Raw genomic sequence first — 25,667 nt, forward strand, 5'->3', positions numbered from 1 at the left:
TATTTGAGATATACTTTATTAAACTCTTGAACCTTTAATTTAGAGGTCAGTTTGGAAGAAACCCAAGTGGATTTTGCAAGAAGGGAAGCTCGAAGAAGAAGAGATGGAAAGAGGATTATTGTGGGGATTGCCCTAAGACATTTTTCTATCTCGCTTGCATAGAGCTTAAGGCCCTCACAATAGCCTTGTTTGGCATCTTCTTTTCTTTTTGAGCTCCTCTTCCCTAGTTGATCCTACCAGATTTGATAGGATTTCTTCCAAAGATACTTAAATTGTTTATTCTAATTAGCACTACAAATGGGTTAGTTAGCACGACAAATGGGTTCGAATTGACTCATGACTCGACTTAATTCGATCTGATCTAAACTATTTTAAAGGATCCATGGAGCCAGATCGAATTCTAAAATTAGACTCGCTCTATTTTTTTTAGATTGGGTCTGATTTACTGAATTTTAATCTGATCTCATCCAATCCATCTTGTGGAGATTTTTTGGATGATTTGGGTCTTAAGATAAATAATCTAACCTAATCCAAACCCAATACAATATTTGAACACTCATCCGAATCCAAACCCATCTCGAGTCTCTCTCTCAACCTCTTAGAATTGCTCTCTTAAAGTAAAATATCACTCTTGAAATTACTCTCTCCATCTCCTAGGCTTTGTCCCATTCCTGATCGATTGCCCTTCTCCTCAATAAAATGGTGATAACTTTGGTGACTAACGAGGCAGCAACTTTGGTGTGTAGTAGGACTGAGCATGGATCGGATTCGATTGGATTGAGAGAAAAATTACATCCAATCAAATCCAATTAGGTTGAAAAAAATTTAATTCACTGCTGATCGTTTATCATGTGTAAATTTTTTGAAATCGAAATGAATAGTTTGTAGTAGATTCGGATGGACTGTGTCGATTTGGGCTTCCATGTTGATCCAATATTGATTTTAAGTCTAATATTAGCCCACTTAAGTTTATTTACTTTTTTTTATCAATTTAATACAAAAAAAGTTTAAACCTTATATGTTACAAATTTTGAATTTATTTTTGAATCTATATAAAATAAAATAGAAATAAAAAAGATTTATTCATCTAAAAGCAACTACATTTGAAAGCATTCACTTTATAATTATCTCAAATTAATATACTTTCATCAATAATTTAATATTAATATTTTTATGAATCCAAACAGGTGATAGAGTATTTTTTAGAATGAAGTATTAAAGTCTAAACAATGTCGTCCCAAAAATGAAAGTAAGTTTGTGAAATACTATATTGGTTGGATTCAATTTCATACAGGTTAAAAGTATAAAAACTAAATTCGACTGTAAATATTCGATTTTTTATAAATCTTAATTCGATTCCATCTGATTTATGTCTTTCAACCAATTGAAATTGATGTTTATTGGGTCAGATTGGATAGGTTTCTTCAAGTTTCGATTATTTCTTAGCCCTAGTGTGTAGCACGTGCCCAATGCTTCATCTCAAGATATGTCCTTCTTCAAAACAGCAAAATCCAAGATCTTACATCTCAGTTGATTTTTTCTTTTCCATCTTTCCTTGTTCTCCTCCATCCTTCTCATCATGTCCTTGCTTCATTGGCACCTCCATTTGTCACTCCATTCATCCTCCTCCACCTTCACTTATGGCTACCCCTTGCACTTCTTCCCTTTCTCTTGTTTGTAGAAAAAAAATCTCTTCTCTTTTCCTTCCTGACCTCTTCCGAGGAAAAGATTTGCATCCCAATATCATCTTCTTCTCTTGATACTTGTACATCTTCTTCTTCTTTATTTGATCACCATTTTTTTTTAATGCTAGATTTTTTAGATCTAAAAAATCTAGTCTTAGAAAGATTTCTTTCCTAGTCTAATCATTATTTATTTTTCTTTTTTTTTCTATTTTTTAGATATGAAAAGTTTTCTAGATTTTCTTTTCTTCTAGTTTTTTCTAGTCTAACCATGATGAGATCTAAAAATCGTTCTTCCATGCTAATTTTTCTCATATAGATCAAATATTTTTGGGCTAACCATTATTAGAATTATTTTTTCTTCCAATTTTTAGATTCAAAAAATTTTGTATATTTTTTCTTCTATTTTTTTCTAGTCTAATCATGATTAAATTTGAAAAGAATGTTCTTTTATACTGACTTTTCTTTCAAAGATTGGCTTAGATTATATTAACATATAACTATAGTTTGACAAGACAACCATCTGATTAGGTCACAAATATGTTGGAGTCAATCTAATTTAAGCATAGATATCTTCAAAAATTGATATCCAACTCGAACAGTTTTGACTTCATATAGAGTATTATTATATTGTACCATATAGTTAATGAAATAATCATCATATCCATTTTGATTTAAAAGAAAAGAAAAGCTATAATCTCTTCTGTTGCATATCTTTTTTTTCTTTATAAAGTTATCAATTTCATGGATAATATTTTAAAGTAACGAACATGGTTCACATGGAAAAAAAGAATGTTGAACATAAGTTGGATGCAAAAAATAATGTGTAATAATTACATGACTTGCTATTTGACCCTACAAACTAAAGGCACCTGAAGAAATTATAGAACTATGCCTCATTAAAAGTTCTACTATCACTTTTTTTTTGCTTTATTTTATTAGTGCTAGCTAATTTGGTTGATAAAGTTGCTCTGACTTATTTTTTTTATAATTGATGAATTTCAATCCCGCATATGTCCCAAAAAATAGCTGATTTATTTCATATTCAGAATCGAAATCTATATGAAGAAATACAATCTCCTATAATAGTCTAGAAGCTATCTATAGATTTTTTTTCATCTCAAGTAACTGAAATTTAAGTGGGAGAGGAAACTATCTCCTACCAAAAAGAAGAATAGCGAGAATATAATTCATGGATGAATGAGTTAAGGAATGAATAGGAGAGGTGCATATTTAGAGAATAAAACTAATGTTAAGTAGAAAAGATCTGATATTCTAACAAATTTACTAAGTAAGGGCATTGCTATTAGATGTCTCCTTTAATTCTTTAAAGTTGTTAAGATTTTGGATTTTCAAATTTATAGTTAGAAAGCTAGTGCCTTTTTAATAATCTATATATTTTTTTTATTAACTTTTTTTATTTAACAAATTATGATTTTTTAATATTTAAAACTCTTTTAGTATCTTTTCTTTAATGTCTAAGATTTCTTATCCTTGATTATCTTTTATACTGATTTGTTATGTTGTACATTTGAGAATCATCTATTATACAAAGATTGTTATCTTTCTTGTCATTTGTTTAATATGTGATACCTATAGCATGGATCTATTTTCTTATTTTTAGATTATTTAGTCTGTCATGAAAGCTTTTCCTTCTCTTGTTTTAATTTGATACTGTAAGATATTTGAGAGGAACAAGGGATAAGATTATTTTATCTTTCTATTGTATTTAGTTGCATTTCATGCTTATATATTTTTATTTAATTCTATGTAAAATAGATTAACGTGTATGATGGATAGTAATGAAAATATAGCTAAAGTTTCAAGCATACTTGGTTATAGTAGTTCTCAACCTACACAATCCTCTAATATAAATAGCTCCAAAGTGAGCAAAAAAGAGAGATAAGAGATATGGAATCATTATTTTGAGATAGAAAACTAAAAAAATAAAATTAAATATAATTATTATCATTTTATATTTTCAACCGATCTTAAAAATAGAACAAATCATCTTCACAAACATACAAAAAACTATAAGTTAAAAAAAATATCTTGATAGGAGATAGAAACAGTTGATAGATAATGTAATGTCAAAAGATGGTGTTATGTTGAATTAATTGACTCCCTATTCATTTGATCAAGAAAGAAGTTGTGAAGACCTTGCAAGAATGATAATTCTACAAGAGATGCCACTTACAATAATTAAACATCTAGCTTTTTAGATATTTGTTAAAAATTTTAGACCTAAATTTTATATTATTTTAAGAATAACATTGGTATCTGATTGTTTTAAAACATATGAAAGAAAAAAAGATTAGAAAAGTTGTTTAAAGCAAACTATAAGAGAATCAGCTTAACATCTGATATGTAGACATTAAATCAGACATTGGGATACATGTGTCTTACTGTATATTATATCACTAATAATTAAAAACTTAAAAAGTATATCATCGACTTTAGTCATTAGTGAATGCATTGCAAGTTGTATTTTATCTTGGAACATTGAAAGAAAGTTAGATTCAATTATCTTTGATAATTTGTCAGCAAACACAGTTGTAGCCATAGAACTTCAAAGATAAGTTAAAAGAGATTTACTTTTAGATGATAGGTTCTTTCATATACATTGTTGTGTATTTTTAATTTGATTATAAAGAATGGATTGAAGGTGGTGGAGGATGCTATTGATAAGATCCGAGAGACTGTTAAATTTATAAAGTTATCTCTAGTAAGATTGAAAATATATATAAAAATTATCAAACAATTAAAGATGAATGGTAAGAAAAGGATATACATAGATGTATCTATTCATTGAAATTCTACATATCTTATATTAAATGATGCTATACAATTCAAGAATATATTTATATGACTTGAGGTCTAGGATTTTAATTTTAAAAATGTATCAACTGAGAAGATTAATTTTGAAGCATTATTATTTATAATTTTTTAAAATTAATTTTGAGGTATTATTATTTATAATTTTTTAAAGATTTTTCATCATATAATTAATTTTTTTTCATAAACAAAAAAATACAACTACAAATTTAAATTTCTATGAGATTTGGAGAGTATAAATGCTCCTAATTTAAGAATTTAGGAGTTTAAATGTAGTTGTGATGATGATGGCCTTAAAAATACAAGAGAATTCGATAAGTATTAGAAAGATTGTTCTCACATTCTTGTCGTAGAGGTTGTTCTTGATCCAAGACATAAAATAAGGCTTATTAAGTATTGCTTTCAGAAAATCTATGGTAATGGTGATCATGCTTTAACTAAGATCAATAAGATGCATAATGTTATTTAAAGTCTTTATGATCATTGTATAATTTTATATGGTACATATGACTCTCATGTTCAAGTGAAGAAGATGGTGTCTACATCTTAAGATAGAGAAGATAAGAGTTTTTTCATACAAGATTATAAAGATTTTATTCAAGAAGAAGAAGTTGCCCAATCATCTAGTCAGAATTTGAGATCTATTTAGAAGAGATCTTTTATGATCTCTAATTTGTATATCTGCATTAAAATATAACACTATATTGGGAATAAAATAACTTACAATATATTTTATTTTTTAAACAAGTTCATCCTCTAGGAGATCATAATTTTGATATTTTAGACTACTAGAGAATTCATGAATCAAAATATCCAATATTGCCTAGGATGGTTCGTGATATATTGGTAATTTCGATGTCTACTGTTGTATCCGAGTCTGTCTTCAGTACTGCTAGAAGAATTTTGGATGTTTTTTGTAGTAGTCTATTTCTTGATATAGTTTAGGTCTTGATATGTACACAAGATTGGCTTCGAGACATCTTACCTTATCTTGCAGATTCAATTTCTAGAATATTCATAAACTTTATCATATATTAGTATATTAAAATTTTTTAATTTCTAATTTCATAATTTTTCACATGTAGATGGCTCCACCTCCTCATCTGAATTATAAGATTGAAGATTACGAAATAGCTATAGTTATTGATACTACTAATTAGCTTATACTGGTAACAATTATTTTCATTATTATGTCTATATTGTTAAACTTTATCTTAAATATTCTTGGTAAAGTAATTAGTTGGTAATATAACTTTTTACTTTTCTTCCTTTGAATACTATTTGAGATCTCATTTGCCTTACAGTTCTTTTAGAAATATCATATTTATATTATATTTTATGTTTAATCTTCTATGATTATGTTAGAAGATAAGGCAATTTGCAATGAATGAATGATTATTTTAGAATTTTACTTACCTTCTGATTTTGGCTAAACTACATAAGAAGCTATGAAGGCCTTGGCTTATTATACTGTGGATAGTTATTTTTGTTGATCTATTATATAATTTTATTATACTTGGAATTTAAAATACTTTATGTAAGAAAAGGGAGTTGGATCTTTATACAATGATAACTTTCAACTTAAAAATTCTTATTTTTATTCATTAAAATCAGAAATTTTATCTAATGTGCATCTTAGTATACACATCCCAACTATATTAAACTAGTTTATTTTTTCATGATCTACTTTTACCTATTTTATAATTCTAATAATTAATGATATCACTTTTGTTAATGCACAAACTACAGTCAGAGTGGAACAATAACCCAGCCAAAATGGTAAAAGCAAATCGCAGTCATTCGATGAAGCATCGAAGTTGGAGGATGGAGCTTTTTATTGTAGATATTTTTATAGAGTGTATCTGGTTTAGTGACTTTGATTTAAAATATAAGTCAGACATGTCGTTATATTTGTACTTTATAATCATGACAATATCTAAGTTAGCTATTTGTTGAATCTAATAATTCTATAAAGTTGTAGATGAATTCTAAGTTAGTCTAAATGCTTATGACCTATTGTATATTTTTTTTAATGATATTAGTCTGTGTTATACTTTTCAATGACAATTGTTCTGATTCTTGTTCAGCTTATATGAGTCTCTGGGCAATTTTCAGTGGTAAACCTTTTAGATCTGTCTTGTTAATTATAACTTGTAAGATCAAAGTTTACATGTTCAAGAGAGAAAAAAAATATGGAATATGATGTTCTGGACTGTATAAAAAATTAAAAAAGTTTATTAATTTTACGTGCCCCTATAGTTTTGCCATAGAATTCTTTAATCTTTTTTGATATATGGTTATTAAGTTGATGGTATACCATTTGCTAATTCTCTCAGATATAATGTAGTATGAGAAGACAATTATCATCATAGAACAACAAAATACCTCTGGTTGTTTTGGTTGTCCATGACTTTTAAAGCTCTTTTGGACATTCCTTCAAATCTTGCTGTAGTCAAAATAATGCTTCAGATATAGAACTGCTTGAATCAATGAATAGATTTTATGTATTAAATTTGTAAGTTTTGCTGTCATGAATGTTTTCTGAATATATACTCCTTTTGAAGTGGTTGATGATTATCTAGAAATTATTGTACTGATGGCTTGAGAATGTCTGTCTATCGCCGTAATTATTTAGCATATGCCTTGCCATATAATATTGTTATCATTCTTGTTCTTAGAGCCTGACGTTATGGAGTGTCTAAAGGGTATTAAATGTTCTTAATGATAGAGATATAAGTTAGCATGGGACTGGTCTCTAAGTATTTGTAGAGCTTGTATGAAGGGTTTTAGAAAGACTTTAAGAGTTCTTCATGACTAAACTTCATTTTTGTTAAGACAGGCTTCAAAGGATCTTTTAACTTGCACTAGTAAATAGCTTAGCTACATTCTCTATGCACGTCTTCTACATTGATGCTATTAAAACATGTGTGTATTTTTCTTCCCTTCAAGTGGAAAATAGAAATCGGCATGAGGGGCCAAGTACATTAACTTCTGTAGATAATAAAGAAGAAATGCTTGTTGATGACGATGATGATGAATTGAATATTGGTGAGCTAAATGAGCTAGAATCAAGTCTATCTAAAACATCAATCCAGATCCGGGAGCCAGACATAGAGGCATCATCTTGAGAGGTTTTCAAGTGTCTGCCAATGACCAAATTTTGCATCTTCTTATGCTTTCGATAAAATCTTTAGCAATAGTATTTTTGCATTTTGAAATTCAAGACATGAGTGTACCATCAATAGCAAGATGGTTGTAAAGTGTGAAGAATGTGACTCAGCTTTGTTCTTGGCAAAGATGCTCTTGTGACTGATCATTTTATTGAGTGTGATATTAATAATAGAATCCAATTCAGCTTTGTATGCAGAGGTGTTGAGGAATTAAGTTTTGATACCATTTTTCTTAATTAATCAAGGTGATTGAAGCAGAGCATGGTGTTAAAAAGAGTGTCAAAATCGTAGGTTCAAAAAAGACTAATCAGAGAATCATTAAAAAAATGAAGAAAAAGACTAATCAGAGAATCATTAAGAAAATAAAGAAAATAAATATTCAAGACAATTCTATGTTGACTTGGATCCAATCCGGATCCAAACCAAACTCACATTTCATAGATTAGGGTCAGGTTATACATATACCTGATCCGATCTGAATGATTTATGGGGTCAAGAAATTTGATTATGGATCTGACCCGATCTGATCTGATTTTCTATATGATTGGGTTTGGATTCAATATTCAGATCCGATCAAAGAACCGGATCGGATCGGGGTCACTTATGATCCAGTCTGATTCGACCTATTGCACCCCTAATTTCAGTTGCTTTGGAGTGGGTTGGATTTTATAATCTATGTCTAATTGACATAATTCACTTTTATACAGGACTCATCTGCAATCACCTAAAAATAAAGAGAAAAAGAGAATTGGGGTGAGAATGGTCATAGATTAGTTAGGACATTACTTGTACCCATCTCACACTTATCTTAAGTGAATAGAGTCTTAGGATAAGGATAGAGCAAGATGGGGTGGGTTGGACAGATTGGATAAGAAAAAATTATAATATTTTTTTGAATAAATTACAACAACCCCTTAAGGTTAGATTGAGATTACACTTAGATCTAATAGTTTGAAAAATCTGCACCTACACCCTTCATATTTATTTTAAGCCTATAGATTAATCCATGTTGTTAGGCAAATCACTAATCCTATATAGGACCCAAATGTTACATCATAATAATTTTATGAAATAATTGAAATGATCTTTAATAAAGAATGAGCAAGATGAAGTGGGAACTCTCCCCTCCTATAGAAATCGATCTCCTCTCCTTCATTTCTAGTTTCATTTTTCTCCTCATGCAACAACAATCTCCTACTCTTATGTGTCTCTGCTCTACAGTTCTTATGTACTATCGACATCTTCTCAAGCTGTCTTCTAAGTTCTCTCCTTCGACTTGACTTCATGCTCTCCATTTTCGACCCACCCTCTTCATCTAATGCCAATGGACGTATTGAAATCCCTGTTGGTATTCTACACTGAAACCCTAGGTTTGCTCTTTAAACTGAAACTTTTAATGTCTTTTTTTAACATGCAATTTATTAGAGCTCTACTTGAATTTGTTAAAGATTATCAGATTTTTATCATTGAAATTAATGTTATTACATATACTAGTGGTTTAATGAAGTTTATTAGGCCTCTAATTGAATGTATCAGATGTTTAGTGTTTGAATTTAATTAAATGTAACTTATTGGATTAATTAAATTTCATGTCAATTTGCTTATTTCGACCTTTGTAATTAATTGAATCTAACTGAATATGGTAGGACAAGATGTCAATTGTAGAACATGATGTACTGGTTTAAATTTCATAATTAATCAAAAATCGAGTTAGTAGAATATATTTTTTGATCTAAAATTAATATCATTTTATCTACTTTTATTTTTTTATGAACTAATATTATTTGTTTTCTCTGTAGGACATCCTAATATCTCAACTCAATACAGCTTCTCGGAATAACTTATCGTGGCCAGATTATTTCAACAAACGGTGTCATTGTGGTCGCATAGCATCAATAAAAATTTCAAGTTCTCAAAAATCCAAACAAGTTATATTATAGTTGTAAAGAATATCATTTTGTCGATTGATATTTGTTTACAAATGATTAGTCCAAAACTCACTCATTGATATTAGTTAATGATTCAATTTGAGATATAAGAAGAGAAATTAGTAACTTAAGGATAGAGTTAAGAATATTGTAGGTGAGTAGTGCCATGACAAATAGACTTTTGATTAGAATGATGGCACTACTTATTTTTGTTTGTGTTTATGTTTAAATGACCATCATTATATTAGTTTTGAAAAACTTATTATTATAATGAATGCTGAACTTAAATGACTATAGTGTTATTTTAGTCATGCACCAAACTTCAGAATTTCTTGTGCAATCTATATAATCTTATGGAATAGTTTGTTCCTCATGTAATCTATATAATCTTGCATATTTAAAGTATGAATATTTAGCTCTTTTATTATGCAAGTAAAATCATGACTCTTATTTGGAGATTATTATTAATGCACATAGTGTAAAACTTGAATTTCGCTTATTTATGGAGAACTTTAATTATGACTGTGTACTACTATTATTTATATGATACATTTTGATTAAACAGTGATTGATAATTAATATGTATCCTTCTAGATTTTGAGCAAAACTCTCAATATCACTTTATCTTGACCTTTTGTACAATAATGTAATATCAGCAGATCTCCTTACCATATTTGTGACCACCATTGTTTAGTTAAAAATCAAGTTTCATTAGCTTCAATTTATTGCTTAGCAAGAATTCTGAGTTTCTCAACATTTCTTCTCTAGAAGGATCCCTTCTATCTGACACAGCACCCCTTCTATCTGAGTACCTGAACATAGCATCCCTTCTATCCCTTCTATCTAACACAAAAGATACAAGCTAAAATATGTACCATCATCTTAGTGATTTTGAGATCTCAATGGTATTTAATATTTGACATTCTTAATCAATGGTTAATGATTTCTTATCTCTAGATCAAAATCAATAAGCCCTCACTTCAATTGCCTGATCGATGTGCTATCAAAAGTTACATAAGTTTAATTGCCTATTGAATTTCTATGCTCCTATGATAAGTTAGAGCTAATGATTGCATCATGTAATAGTACATTCAAATAATATTAGCCATTACATTATCCTATTAATAATGATAAGTTGGAATTAATGCAACATGAAAAACAACATGTAATACAACATATGCTCTAAAACAACATGTAACATAACATGTGAGCTGCAATAAGATGTAACAACATGTGCTGTGAAACATATGATTTGCAACAACATCTATAAACAATATATGCTTTGAAAGATATACCCTATTAACAATGATAAACTGAAATTAATTATATGATTTGCAAATAATATATAAAACAACATGTAACACAACTTATGAAACTGAAATATGTACTGACAACCTGAAACAATATACTATATTGAATGTAATAGTGTTTATTATCAAAGTTTTATATTTCCATATGTTAATTAATTAATACATCAAAAAGAATAGAAGATTTTCAATCCTTAATTAACAAGTATGTAAATCAAATATTACAGATGACTATATGGTACTAAAAGCAGTAACCATCTTTTACATCCAAAAGGAGAAAGAAATATCAATATAAATATCCTACTTTAACATCCCCCAATATTATTTTTATTGGCTTCCAAATAAATACACTCCTTTCCTTTGAACCAGATCCACCACTTCCTCTACCATTTTCTCGAGGCCTCCCCCTTCTACTAGATCCACCCATTAAAGCAGATATACCCCTTGAAGCAAATCCTCCTCTTAAAGCAAATCCACCCCTTCCTTTTAAGGTAGATCCATATGTAGGTGTTCCATCAGATACTTAAGATTGATGGGATATGTTAGCTTGGCTTTAAGAGTGTTCTTGTATTTTTTTTATAAAAAATAGAAAAAAATTATTTAAGTAATTTGATGTAATAAAATTAAAAAAATATGATAATTTATACCCTTTTTGTTATAGGAGTATGCTAGCAGATTCTTCTATTATGACTAAATTCTTTGCAATTATCACACCTCATAGTGGTTTGCCTTTCTCTCTCAATAAGTTCATCTTTTTCCTTTCTCCTTTTCTTTCTTGGCTTTTCAGATAATTTTTTGAGAGACGGAGGTTGTAAATTTTTATTATTATTTTTTGGATCAAGATTAATATCAAATAATAGATGAATCACACAGCTTTATTTTTTTAAATATTTTTATTATTTTATAATATTCATTATATAATTTTTTAAATTTTTTCTTGTATAATCAACACATAGCACCACATGTTTGTATGATAATCCAATAATCTCTACTCACCACATGTGTAGCTCCTTTTACTCAAATTAATAGCAAATTTTTTTGTCCTTTCCAATACTTAAAATTTTTACTTATTGATATCAACGTACAGAGCTTTGAGCCTTGTATGGTTTTATCCAACCTAGACTTAGTAAATTGAGTTAATTTATCCTTCCAAACACATCCCTTCATATACCTCATTTATGGTCTACTCATCAACTTCATTCTCATATTCTCAAGCAATCCAAGAATAAGCTTGCTCCTAAACTTTCCCGCCCATTGATTAAAAGACTTGCATATCATTTATGATGTGGTCACTCCAAGCTCTGGATAAAAGCTTCTAGATAAAAAATGTACTTTGCCTACATTGATAGAGATATTTTCATCATGTATTGATGAGCCTCGACATCAGAGTCCTTCATTCTTTTCATTGCATCTTCAAACTACAATTGGTCATATGCTTTTGTAATAGATTAAGAAACTTTGATATGATTTTTTATACAGATACTTAGCACAAAATTGATGACTGGTATCTAAAAATATTTTGAAAACTAGCTCAACTAAATCCTACATATAGATTCGACGGTATGAGTAAACCATTCAAATAATACAAATTAAACAACTTGTAAGCAAATTATTAACCAAACAGAATATTCATATGCTTATTGCTATTTTCATATGCACAATATTATATTATGTTATAATTAATCTTCCCATTTTGCCTCAAGCATATAGCATGTAACCAGAGAAACTAGATCATTGGATTTGAATGTATTAATTATTTAAAGGACTTTACACCAACAAGATAAGTCTAAGGTTCAACTACAAGGTATAACTAGAGAAATTGGATTATTGGGTTTGAATGTATTAATTATTTAAAGGACTTCACACCAACAGGACAAATCTAAAGTCCGGCTACAAGGTAGGTATAACACAAACAAAGTATTGGCATTATGATATTTGCACTTTTCAATTTGTGTATAAACTACTTATCTTTACTTTGATGAAAAATAGTAGATTAGGAGTAACATTTTATAAACAAAATTAGACTCATGCAACATACCAAATATTTACTTCATCAGAGTATAGACTATATTATATTACAAGGTTTACACATGCATCTTGGTATTGCTATGAAGACTATATTATTGACTATATTATCTTGGTATTGAAGATAACTAACTATATATTTGAATCAAAGCTCTAAAATGTAAACCAAATTATCTTATCAAATAACTTATCAGTAAATTAAAGCACAGAATATGAAAGACTATATATCTTTTGCTTATTAGATACGATAATTAATGAGCCATTTATTTTGATATAAATGCTTCAAAAAGAACCTTCATCTATCCTTAATTACACTCAATCTTCACTGCACCATAAACCACAAAAAATGGTCCCTCATTCCCATCAATTGAAAATGTTAAAGTAGTACACCACCAAAAGATCCTTTCAAACGGCACCATCCAACTCTAAAAAAGATTGCACCTCTCTAAATAATCCTTTTTTATTGCCTTAAAGCATATAAAGATCCTTTAAAATATTGGGAATACTTTAGATTGTATAGCCCTCTGATATAATTGTATCTTCACAAATGTACTAGGATTCTTTGTCTGAAGTAGTTTAGTATATCTAGGCATTTTAGATTATGATTCATTATGCTTTCTCTTAACCTTTTTCAGTGCCCTTCTTTTTGCTCTATACAGCTGCATCATATGAGGCTCGACACCATATTTTTCAGTCAAAATTTGGTACATTAACTCCTAACTTATATGTGAATCGATCTTTAAATGAGGCTTTAATATCTTGGTTATCCACTTAGAGTTCATATTATTATTCTTTTAGATCTTACACATATATGCTGCCCTTGTAAGGTTTTTATCATGAAGGTGCTACTATCAAGTGTAATGGATGTATGAATTCTTCAATTACCTCTTTGACCTATGCAGTGGGCAGTCATTCTCTCAAGTTTATTTTTTATCCCTCTTAAGTTCATAGTCACCTAGGGCTATATAATCTCTCAATGTATTCTTAGACTCATGTACATCTACAAATAGCTGTCCTTTTTCAAACATAATTTGTCAACCCACAATCTTAAATGAATTATCTTTTATATTCAGTGAGAAAAAATTATTTTTCTTAACTTATAATTGGATAACTCATCACTACTTAATGGATCAACTGATTCAATATACTTCACATCATTTGGCTGATTATCACTGCTATCATCCGCAAATCTCTCAACATCACCCCCATCAATTGAATCATTTTCATCCCCATCATTTGACTCTTTCGTGATCATCCAGTCATCATTATCTAGTCAAAAAAGGACAAACTTTTTTAAATAATTTAGGCATATCATCTTTTCTACCAATATATAATAGTGTACTCTTCCTACCATCACCTTTCTCATATCTATCTCCAACCTGACCTCCAACTTTTTCTCTAATTTGATGTCCAATATCTCTTTCAACTTTTCCTCCTCCAACTTATCCTCTACTTTGACCTCCAACTTGAACTTCACTTGCATTCCATACAGAAGAAATAATTATAGAAGAAACTGAATTATCAATATTATCTTTATCAAACAAGTACATCTCCTCAATTTTTTGATGTGTGCTAAATATATGGATCACATCATTATCATTCGTAATTAAAAACCCACTATCACATGAGACAGTAAGATTCACAATCTTTTTAGATTCACAATCCTTTTACAAATGAGTTTATATATAGCTCATTATTATTCTTAATTAAAAATTCATAATTAGATAAGATAGTAAGATTCACATCCCTCTTATTAATGAGTCAATACAAATCAGCCATCATTCCTAAATATGAATAAAAATCTTGGTTTGCATTGTCGATCCAATATTTTTGATCCCCATAGTGTACAATAAAATTATGATAAGCCATTGCATTCTTACATAAATCAATCACTATATTAATTTATATAAAGTTAATAGCTAACCATTTAAAATATGGTATTTCAATCAGAATAAAATAATTATAAAGTGTTATAAGAGATCCTCATGAAACTGATAAATCCTTTGCATGAATGAGTAGAACTGTTATTATTTGATCAATATATTTAAGTAAAATGTACAGGCCTTTTCTTTACTTTGATCAAAAAAATCAAACTAGTGCATTATGCTTTTTATCTTAGCATCACTGCCACTAACCAACACTCAATCTCAGGTTAGTTTGACAATCAAATCATGGATGATTGGTATCTATTGTAGAGGCAACCAACTTTCTGACCCCAGATATCAACCATGTAGCTTCTTAGAGGCTTTATCGACGATTAGTGCATTCAGAGAGAGTTTGATCCAATTAAATCTCCAGAGCCTTTTCCATCGTCCACTTGAATATGGGCTGAGATTTCTACCACCAAGGATATAGTTATGGCCCATAGTAGTTATATCGTGGGCATAATAACTATTTACAATGTGCACCTAAGATTGCCTATATTGCAGGCCATTATTAGACACCACAATTAAGTTTAGGAAACTCAGGATCACAGTTAATGGACTCTCCTCTTAAAGAGGGGAGAAGAGGACCCTCAGATAATTTTTTTTTGAAATTTTTTTTTTTTCTCCACTGTTTCTAAAACTCCGGTTAACTTAAGTATCGAAGAGTCTCCCATTAGATAAATTCTAACAAGTGGACTTTTGGTTGCCGGTGGTGAAGTTTTTCTTAATTTATCTCCAAACCGACCTCTACCTCAATCTCCAACCGACCTCATCCAAAGTTTTGCAGCAATGATATCCATTACAGATATATAAAATCATATTCTTTTTATCTTCATCATATCAATCTCAAAAATATAATTTTTTAAAAAATAATAATTCGACTAAATGCATGGTTCCTAATTAATTTCTGCAGTAAATTTGTGAAGTTGTCAACTAGCAGCCAACCCCCTCACCTGCATTTAAAAAAATGAAGAGAAAAAAAATAATATTCAAAAAATTCCACCTACTCTATAAGCTTTTCTTTTATTCGGATCCAAGAAGTGTTTCACTATTATTTGCCCCAAATCCATTGTGTGTTGGACAAAATCTGGTCTAGTAGGGTTGGAGCAGAGCCAATCCTAGCCTTGTCTGATTTTGCGCCAAGGGCGGGATGGGCCCTGAGTGACTGGCTCCAGGCGGTTAAAATCTGAGTGGACCGCCAAGCGACTGGCTCCAGGCGGTTAAAATCCGGGTGGACCATAAGTTATGGCCGTTTATCGCCGTCGCGCGACGAAATAAAACGCGAAGCCGGAGGCCTGACTGGAAAGGAAAACCACTGCCAAAACCTCCACCGCCGCTTCCGAGCCACGGCCGCCGGGCGAAGAGAAGAGATGAGCGTACACGACGTTGACGGCAATGACTCTGACGAGGGAGAGGTCTTCTTGGATGACGAAGACATCATCCAAGAGATCCCCATCGACGAAGAGGGTCCAAAATCCCTTCTTTTGCTCTTTCCTCTCCAATACCTCTCTATCTCTCTCTCATCTGCCGCTTAATTTTGCCTTTTCTTCTTTTAATATGATGCAGATCTTCCGGACCGGGACGATGAGATGGATCCCGATGTCGACGATGGTATGTAGTTTGGTTAACTCTTTTGGATTGTCTTTTTTTTTAAAAAAAATTTCAAATTACTTTTTTGGAGTGGCCGTTGTGAATTTATTGAATAGAGTTGGTTCATCTGACGAAACAAAAAAACGATTTTCTTTGTGTGGGAACACAAAAACGATACCTGGGACACGAGAAAAACTCTTTCTAGTTGTAATGATTTGTTTTCATAGTTGCATGGATAAAAAAAAATCTCAAAATGTCTTTTAAAATTTCTAGGTATTTTATGCACAACAAATCATGATCCATGGTGTCAATTTTTATTCCAAGAGGTCCATCGTTGATTTTCATTGGTAAGCATTTGAGGTCAAATCAAGTTTCTCAATCTTGGTACCGGACCTCATATCGCTACATTGCTGGTGTAGCATCGGTATGCCCAGCGTACCAAGACTCAGTATGCCTGTAACATAGAGTTTTGGTTAGGTACCGGTATCACGTGAAAGCACCAATATTGCCAATCGTGGGCTAAATGCGCTTGAGTGTATTTTAGATTGCGAAACTACTTAATTATTGTTTTTCCTTTTTGATCAACTAAGTGTGCTTTTTGTACACTAATCAAAAGCTTAGATGGAATAGCCCCATCATATGCATTTTAATAATCAAAAGGAACTCTTCTTTTTCCTTGACACTAAAACCTCATTATTCAAAATTTCAAATGTCTTACATGTTATGCTAATATAATTCATATAAGTTTTCATTACTTAAATCAGTGTCAAATATTTAACTTCTTTGTTATAGTTTTCATCATAAATGTGCGTTGGCACATATATTTTCTGCTAGTAATATATCAAAGTGCTAATGTTTCTGTCTAGGAACAATTTCAACCATCAAATATAATTAAATTAATCTTATCCATCCAAAAATTCTAAACTACAATGCAGTAGTACCTCTTTTAATAGTCTTTTCCATATTTGTTACTATACCAAATCAATTTCTTCCAATACCTATTTCAAATCCTTCAGCTATGACTTTGCCGGTTGTCTTCCACTCTTCCTAACTTGTGTTCTTCCCCTCTCTCTCTACACTATCAATATGGGACTTGGGATTCCCTCTAGTTACTCTTCATTTAGTGCCTGAACTGGAGAGGTCCAATTCTCAACCTCCAACTAGAGAAAAGTTCAAGCACAATCTAAAGGAAGGTACTCTTCTGATATGGAACTTTTTGGTTTGGAAACTATGATGTAGATTGGTATGGATCTGAAAAACAAGCCTCAAGAAGAGTTGTTTAAACAAACATAACAAAATAAGTATTCTGTTTCTTGTTCTTCCAGTTCTTTAGTTGTATGATTGGAGGTTGCTCTATCTCTTTCCTGTGAAGGTTACTTGATTCTTGGTACCTAGATTTGGTTCTTGTCAGAAGTGGACGCCTTTTATGTTTTCGACCAATATAAACAACCAACTAATATATGCTGTGCTTTTTCTTTAGCATGAGGTGTTTTTTTTGACATATTCTGATGTAAAGCTTGGTCTGGTGGGAGATAACTCCTTTCCTGGCAGATTGAGAAGTGGAAGCTTAGGTTTAGGAAAATTATGATAGCGGACAAGGAAGATAACATGTTTTATTCTTTTTCTTGATAAATAAGTAATGCATTATTTGAGATCATAAGAAACAGAATAAAGAATGTAAGGCTCTGGTTCCGTTGAAAGGTTAGAGTATATGGTTCTAGTTTTCCCCTCACTCTATAGAACAGACAATAATTCATTATGATGTTATAATATTTTCTACAATAGAAATCTAGACATTATGATAAACATTCCTTTCTCTGATTACAAGTTTTATTTGTTGATCCTACATGCATTTGCATGCCTAATTACTACTTTATCTAGAATCTATTGATGAACTTGGATTTTGTCTATTGATTAATTTCTTCTAGTTGCTATGGGGGAATATAGTTGTTTTGGCTTCTTGTTGTTTTTTCTTTTTATTTTAGGCATTGTTGAATTTGCTTCTTTCTGGTACCTGCAAAAACTTTATAACAAGGCGTGCAAGTTTAAATTTCCCCTTATGATTATATATAACCTATTGAAGATTTCTTCTTTTATACGTGATTGGCTATAAAATTTCTGTTTGATATATTGTTACTATGGATTAGCATTTTTATTCATCTCTATCTTTTTATTCAAGATTAGTGGTTAACGCGTTGTGTTTTTTTTGTTTCAGAAGAAGCTGATGATTCTGTCTACATATTCAGGGGCCATTCAGGTAAGTTCTTGTCTTGATGCCTCGGCTTGTTTTGGATATAAGATCATGGGTCCCTATTGGTCATTTCATCTTGCATTTTCTTTGCTTTCTACTAACAATTTGGATGGACTAGCTCAGTTTTGATAGAAAAAATTAGAAAAGGTTAAGATTGATATAATCTTATAAACAAAAATGGGGACTGTCATTAGAGTTGGTTGCAATGAATTTCTATCATTGTATCTCAGTATTATAGTTGGAATATTTTCTTTTGATGCAAATTATATTTGTCTTTAATAATTGTAAAGTAAAGATAAATTTTCAATCTATACATATTAACTAAAGTGTAATATATTTTTTTATTCACATAGTAATTTTTATTTTGATCTTAATCAAGACAGGCTTAAGTGGATAAAGCCTAGCTCTAGCTCAGCTCATTTACTAATCAAGTGAGCCTAAGTTGAGCCAAACATGATATTCACATGAACAACTTGTTTGTTTGATAGACTTAAATCCCATAGATCAGCAGGACCTTGCTCCATACATGGCCTTTCCTTTCATATCAATTTGGGTACCAAAGATTGATCTTTTTGATCATCTTTCACCAATTTTGCTCAGGGAACTTGGGCTTAGGTATTGTTGCGACTAATTTGGTAAAAGTAATGCCCTTTTTCACCTTCGTTTCTACCAAGTGAGGGCTCAATGAATTAGAGCTATAAGGAGTTAATGGTAATGACATATGATGGTCAAAAAGAATGGTAGATAGTGGACTATACCATATAGTGCTTTTGTTTTATGGAACTTGGAAGCATAGATCAACTCTTTATTTCTTAACCATGGGGTAGAAATGGAGTGGGACAAATTCTTAACAATAGGAAAATTTTGATGAGGCTAAGGAACATACTTTTATTCGTAATTGGGACAAAAATTCCACTGATGTAGAAAGTGGTTTATGTTGCTACTCGTGCATATGTGGCTCCATGCCCACCCTATGTTCGAAGCTTCCCCTCCATGTCAATGGGCCACGTAGCGGGTGCCTAGATGCTTCACACAGACTTGGTTCTTGCATGCTTCAGGTGCATGGGTCGAGTTAAGTTTCTAGGTCTGGCATAATGAGTCATGTCATGTGCAAATTTGTTATGGTGAAACAATTTCTTGCCTCTTGTTGCGAGCTTAGGATGGTCAAGCCTCTAGATGTAAAAAGATGTCTGGTAGCATGAGGTCATGGTAGAGGACAAACGAAGGAGGTGGCAAAGGACTCTTTTCCAAGTACCTTGTTCCTACTCTTCTCTCTTCCATTTTTTTGCCTTTCTTCCTTCATTTCTTTTTGATCTCCCTCACCATTGTCACATCTTTCTTCTCTGAATTTTCCTTTTCAACCATTGACCCCCTTGCTATCTCGTTCTCCTTACCTCCACTTGTCTCCTACCTCTCGTTCTCTGTTTCCCTCTCCTCTCTTCTTTAGGAATAGTTAGGACACTTTGTAGGAAGAAAAAGAAAGGGAATTGGTGGAGTCTGCCAAAGCAGATTTAATGAATTGACCACAAATAAAGATAAGCGTCTTTGTAGTGTTTAAAATTGTAACATATCTAGCTTTAGTTGAAACTGTAGGAAATCTGATTGACCAAGCATTAAGTACTATCATGTCTTTTGTTGTACCTATATCTATTATATAATGGCAAAGGAATGAGGCTACCTTCATGCGGCTGGTCGAGAAAAGTGAAGCTCCCTTTTTGTTGGGCTTGAACTTTTAATATGCTTTATTCCCTATCAGTTTTGTTTCAAAAGTTGAAATAGAGTCCTAGATTGTTTCTTTTTTCTTTTCCCATGCATACTAAAATTAGGTCCACAAATGCTTTCCCAGCTTCGCTTTTCTTTTATTTCTCACTACAGTCTTAACATATGTGATGCACATGTGAGCAAGGTCCATAGTTTCGGTACTAGGTACTGTACGTTACCTAACTGGTATGTTACTATACTGAAATGCACCGTATTGACGTTTGCATACTGGTACATCATTTTTTTGGATTTTTTTTGTTTTTTCATTTTTTTTTTGTTTTGAAGGATTATTTTAAGGTTTATGGATATTTAAAAGTATTGTATTGTTCTTTTAAAGCACCCAAAAATGCCTCGTTTACTCTTCAAAAGTACCTAGTAAAGGCTCCATGGATGTTCACATTACTTAATAAATTTCCTATCAGCAAATTTAGATATTTTAAATATTGAAATTTGAAAAGAACTAGTAGTAATTAGAAATTCTAAGGAATATCCAATGGGATTAGATATATGTAATATTCCAACCATGGTTGTAGGTAGCTTGTATCAAAAGCTTCTAAGAACAACCCAAAAGCAATACCATGTTAACTCTTCGATTATGTGATCAACCATGCTAATAAATATCAAGAAATTTATTAAGTTTTAAATGTTCTAAGCTTTTTCTAAGATATTATCTCACAGAATTGTATAGCACTAGCTCATGATGTCTCCTTCAAGTGAAAATAAAAATTAGACTTGGTAAGATTGAATTTATATGTCATCAAGCACTTTGATTATTTGCAATAACATTTTCAGGCTACAACCATTAATGCTCAAAGAACTGCAATGGAATTAACAAAAATCATACCATTAGGGCTAAAACCATGTGAAAGGACAAACTACATATAAACTAGAGCTTTTAATATGACAACATGTCAAAAGGAAAGAAATTGTGACACATTTGCAGTAATTTGGAACATTCAAATCCAATAGTTTTGTATTTATTTACATATCATTAGATGCTTTAAGTTATAATACTATCCTTGTAGATTGTCGAGGAACATGATGCATTTAGATCATTATGATTTATGATTGTTTGAACTTTGAAGTATTTGAATTGTGGCTACATAGTATATGTGGGGAAAGAAGAAGAAAAATGAAAGAAAGAAGGGAAGGGAATAAGAAAAAGAAAGAAAGCAAGAAAGAAAAGAAGAAGAAAATGAAAGAATGAAAGGAAGGGAAGAAGAAGAAGGAAACAAGAAAGAAATGAATGAAAGAAGAAGAAAAAGAAAGAAAGAATGGAAGGGGAGCAAAAGAAAAAGGAAAGAAAGAAAGGGAGGGAAAAAAGGAAGGAAGAAAAAGGAAAGAAAGGAGAACAAAGGAAGGAAAGAAAGAAAGGTGGAAGAAGAAGAAAAGGAAAGACAGGAAGGGGGGAGAAGAAAAAGAAAGAAAGGAAGGGAGAAGGGAAATAAAAAAGTTAAGGGGTCTGAACCACTCCAAACCAAGCATAAAAAAGCGGTTAATGTTTGATGTATCGATCAGTACCATATCATACCAGGCATACCATACTATACTGATATTGAACTGGTATGTAGTCTCATACCATGCCGATACTTGATACTCCTCACTGTCTCATACTATATTGCGTATCGACACTGTAATAAGATAGTACTAGTAGGGGGTCCTATACTGAGATGGCGAACCTTGCAAGCGATTATGCTCAATTTGGGCCGGTATGGACCTTTTCCAAGTTAAACCCTTGAAACTTGATACTATGCTGGTTTCCCCTCAATTCAGAATGGTTCGAACCCTTTACCTGGGATGAACCTCCAAACCAACCTGATATTGCAGTTTAGGTCGGTATGCCCCAGATTGGGTGGTTTGGGTTGGTTCGGCTTACCTTGCATGTGAGGAACCATTTCAGAAATCTTTTTGAATTTGTGAGTATTGCAATTAAATGAGGAATGTCAGAAATTTTTTATCTCTTCAGAATTGTAGATACTAACTGTGAGAAGAGCATTTTTCTTTTTATTTTTTGGGGTGGGGGGACTTAGGTGCATGAGAAGCGAAGATCACATAATTTTCTATTTCTTTTGGGTTAAGGAGGCCTAGCTTTAGGTTTTGAGGCTGACTTCAAAACCTTTACCATCATATATTTGTAAAAGTAGATTAGTAGATATCCATCAAGTTGTAGAAAAGTAGAAAGAAAATTGATGGATAGATCCCTCTGTTTTCTTTCATTTCCCATGTTCACATCTCGATCCAAGAAAAATGAGATTCTTTGCATGTGTTGGACTCTGGTTGCATAAAATGGTACGGTTGCATAAAATGGTACAGTTGCATGTGCTACTTGTTGACGAAGCATTAATTAGAGGCGTAGATGATTTGTTGTGATCTACATGGACATATTACACATGGATTTAAATGATCTTTATAATAGTAACAATTAGGTTGTTAGATTGGGATTTTTTTCTTAGGATTTGTAGTATGACCATGTAATTGTTTTTTTTTTTTTTTTTTTTTTTTTTGTGTGCAAAGTTTGAAATATCCAGGATCAAAACCCCATCAACCAAAGGGTGGGTATGGTACATGCTGTATACATCTATCACATGTAGTATCAACAAAAACTATTGAGTGGTACACTTTGAGATGGCTAATGCACCCCAAGGATGTCTTTTTCTGGCCTCCAAGACTGCTTTCTTTGCCCTTTTCTTATCGTTTATTTATTGTATGAACACCATGAACTGTTTTAAGTGCCCTAGTTATGGATTTTGATATGTGTTGAAGTTTTATATTGCATGTTTAGGACATAACATCACATAATTTGGAATTAAGGGTACATCTAAAATATGTGTTAAAATTAACAATTCAAATTCATTTTGGTTATGGGAGATCATAGCATTAACGAATGGCATCGAGAACTACCAATGGCCCAATTTTCAAGATGAAATAATCTAAATCTCACACTGATTTGACAATTAATAAAGAAATCACAATATTTATGATATATTAATATTATTGAACAGCCATGATAATCTTTTGAATATAATATAGCACCTCATCTTATGCCACATGGAGTGTATAGAGGGCTTGTAGATTTTGGAGTGATAAAAAGGCAGGCAATGCACAAGGCTGTCATCATTGCGAAGTCTGGGTGGGTCAGATATATGTTGCCTTACCCCACATGCAAAGTGGTTGTTTCTTTATGTCAAACCCATGAACTCTAGGTCATAATGGAGCAATCTTACCATTGGATTAAAGGCCATTTTAGAGTGATCAACCAAAATTCCAGATCTTCGTTTCCGGCGAACAAGGACCATTAAACCCACCAACAATATAAGAACACGTTGCTTTCAATTCAAGATCAAGTTATTCTTGGATTTTTCAAGAAATTTATAAAAGAAGAGGTGATTTACCTAGCCATGACGTTGTTCTAGCCTTTAAAATCGATAATTCTTGCTTGAAGCTCAGAGAAAGCATACTTAGATAACCCATCTCTTCTCCCTTAGTTCATTCCAAACTTGAAATGGTGGAGAGCAAGATGAAAACAGATTGAAAGGTCATTCCATGCAATACGGAGTGGTACTGCTTGGTTAGGTCTGGTTCTGTGGAAATATAAGCTTGATTTGCCTAGATTTGGGTTAATATGGGTGAATCTGACTAGTTTGGCCTTTTCTAGGGTGTACCAGCCCCCTGTATGCCATCTTATTTGGTATGTCTGACATTTCAATCCTTTGTCATCTCCAGATGCATGTCTATGCATTGGATCCCTTGAATGTCTAAGAATTTCTTCTTAAAGAACCATATCTAGTATCATACTAGTGTTTGTGTTTCAATCAAGGTTTGCTGTACCCGTTGGTATCATATTGTATGAGGCATATCGTATTGGTACAGTCTTGTATCATATCGACACTTGATTTGCCTCACCGTCTCATACTACCGTATACTGACATTGTAATATGATGGTACTGAGATGGGGTCTAGTATTGAGACAACGAACCTTGGTTTGAGTATAAAGTTTAGATACTTTTGTCTGAATTGAGTGATTTGGCCAACACAAGTGACATGCCCTATAACAGTTCAGGTACTTTAGGTTAAGTTGAGTGGTTTGGCTAACACAGGTGACAAGTCCGATAACATTTTATCTATCCTTTTCTTCTTAAGGAGTTTAATCTCTAGTTATTAGACCTTAAAAAACTGTACATTTTCTTATTAAAGTTATAGAATGTAGACTAGTTAGCCAAGTCACTTGGTACGGTTTAAGGATCAAAAAAGAGAAATACATGGAAATGGATGAGGAGAAAACTAATGATATTAGTTGTTTTTATAATCATTAGTAATAAGAGTGCACAGTGAAACATTCTATCTGGGGATTGATCTGCTCAAGTTTACTAAACCAAATTTTCATTGCATGTTTCATTTTGCTGTTCTTATGCATCATATTTGGTTTGCACTGGTTTTAAACTGAAAACTGGTTATGTTTGCACAACTTCATAAGGCTCTTTTTTATGATTGATTTGGAGAAATCATGCTTGTTTTTGCTTTGCAGTGCTTCTGTTAGCCTTTTATTTACTGATATAAAAATAATTTAAATCAACTCATAAAATTTTCTGACTGTTGCATCTGTGTTGATGTAGATGAACTCTACACTGTCGCTTGCAGTCCAACAGATGCATCTCTTGTGGCTACAGGGGGTAAGGATGATAAAGGATTTTTGTGGAAGATTGGTTCTGCAGATACAGGTCTAGAGCTCCAAGGTTTGTTCGATAAGTGAGATGTGTTTCTGTAATGGAAACTTGGCTTATTTATTTTTATTTGCTTTACTCAATAAACTCTAGGAACATGATTTGTTGCTGGCAATTTCTTTTTCACTCTTTCTCAATAAAATTTAGGAAAATGATTTGTTGCCGGCTACATTTTCATTCCTGATACACTAATAGCTTTCTTTTCTACTCCTTGAAACCTTTGAATGAGGGTATTGTACCATTTCTAACTGACATATCTTATGATGGGTTTGAAATTGTGTTAAATCAGGAATACTGTTTGAATTTTGAAAGATTGCTATTTGATCAGAGTATTAAATTAATCACTTATTTCTACAAGCAAATCTTTATCTCTTTGTCAAAATTTACCTGGACATGTGATCCAAGTGTCAAGTGGCCAAGTCTCCAGAAGACTAGGACATGGAAACATTCATAATTAGACAATGGGACACAT

General features: G+C 31.7%; 1 protein-coding gene across 1 annotated transcript in view; it reads left to right on the forward strand.

The window, feature by feature from the left end:
• The first annotated feature begins 16,134 nt into the window (after positions 1-16,134).
• The window catches only part of LOC105051323 (uncharacterized), a 33,730-nt gene continuing 24,197 nt past the window's right edge, over positions 16,135-25,667 (forward strand). Inside the window, exons 1-4 of the mRNA XM_010931695.4 lie at positions 16,135-16,339; positions 16,439-16,483; positions 18,678-18,719; positions 25,088-25,207. Coding sequence (XP_010929997.1) covers positions 16,243-16,339; positions 16,439-16,483; positions 18,678-18,719; positions 25,088-25,207 — 304 coding nt within the window. The 5' untranslated portion in view covers positions 16,135-16,242. The remainder of the gene's footprint in view (positions 16,340-16,438; positions 16,484-18,677; positions 18,720-25,087; positions 25,208-25,667) is intronic.

The sequence above is a fragment of the Elaeis guineensis genome, chromosome 9 (assembly GCF_000442705.2).
Source record: "Elaeis guineensis isolate ETL-2024a chromosome 9, EG11, whole genome shotgun sequence".
NCBI lineage: Eukaryota > Viridiplantae > Streptophyta > Magnoliopsida > Arecales > Arecaceae > Elaeis > Elaeis guineensis.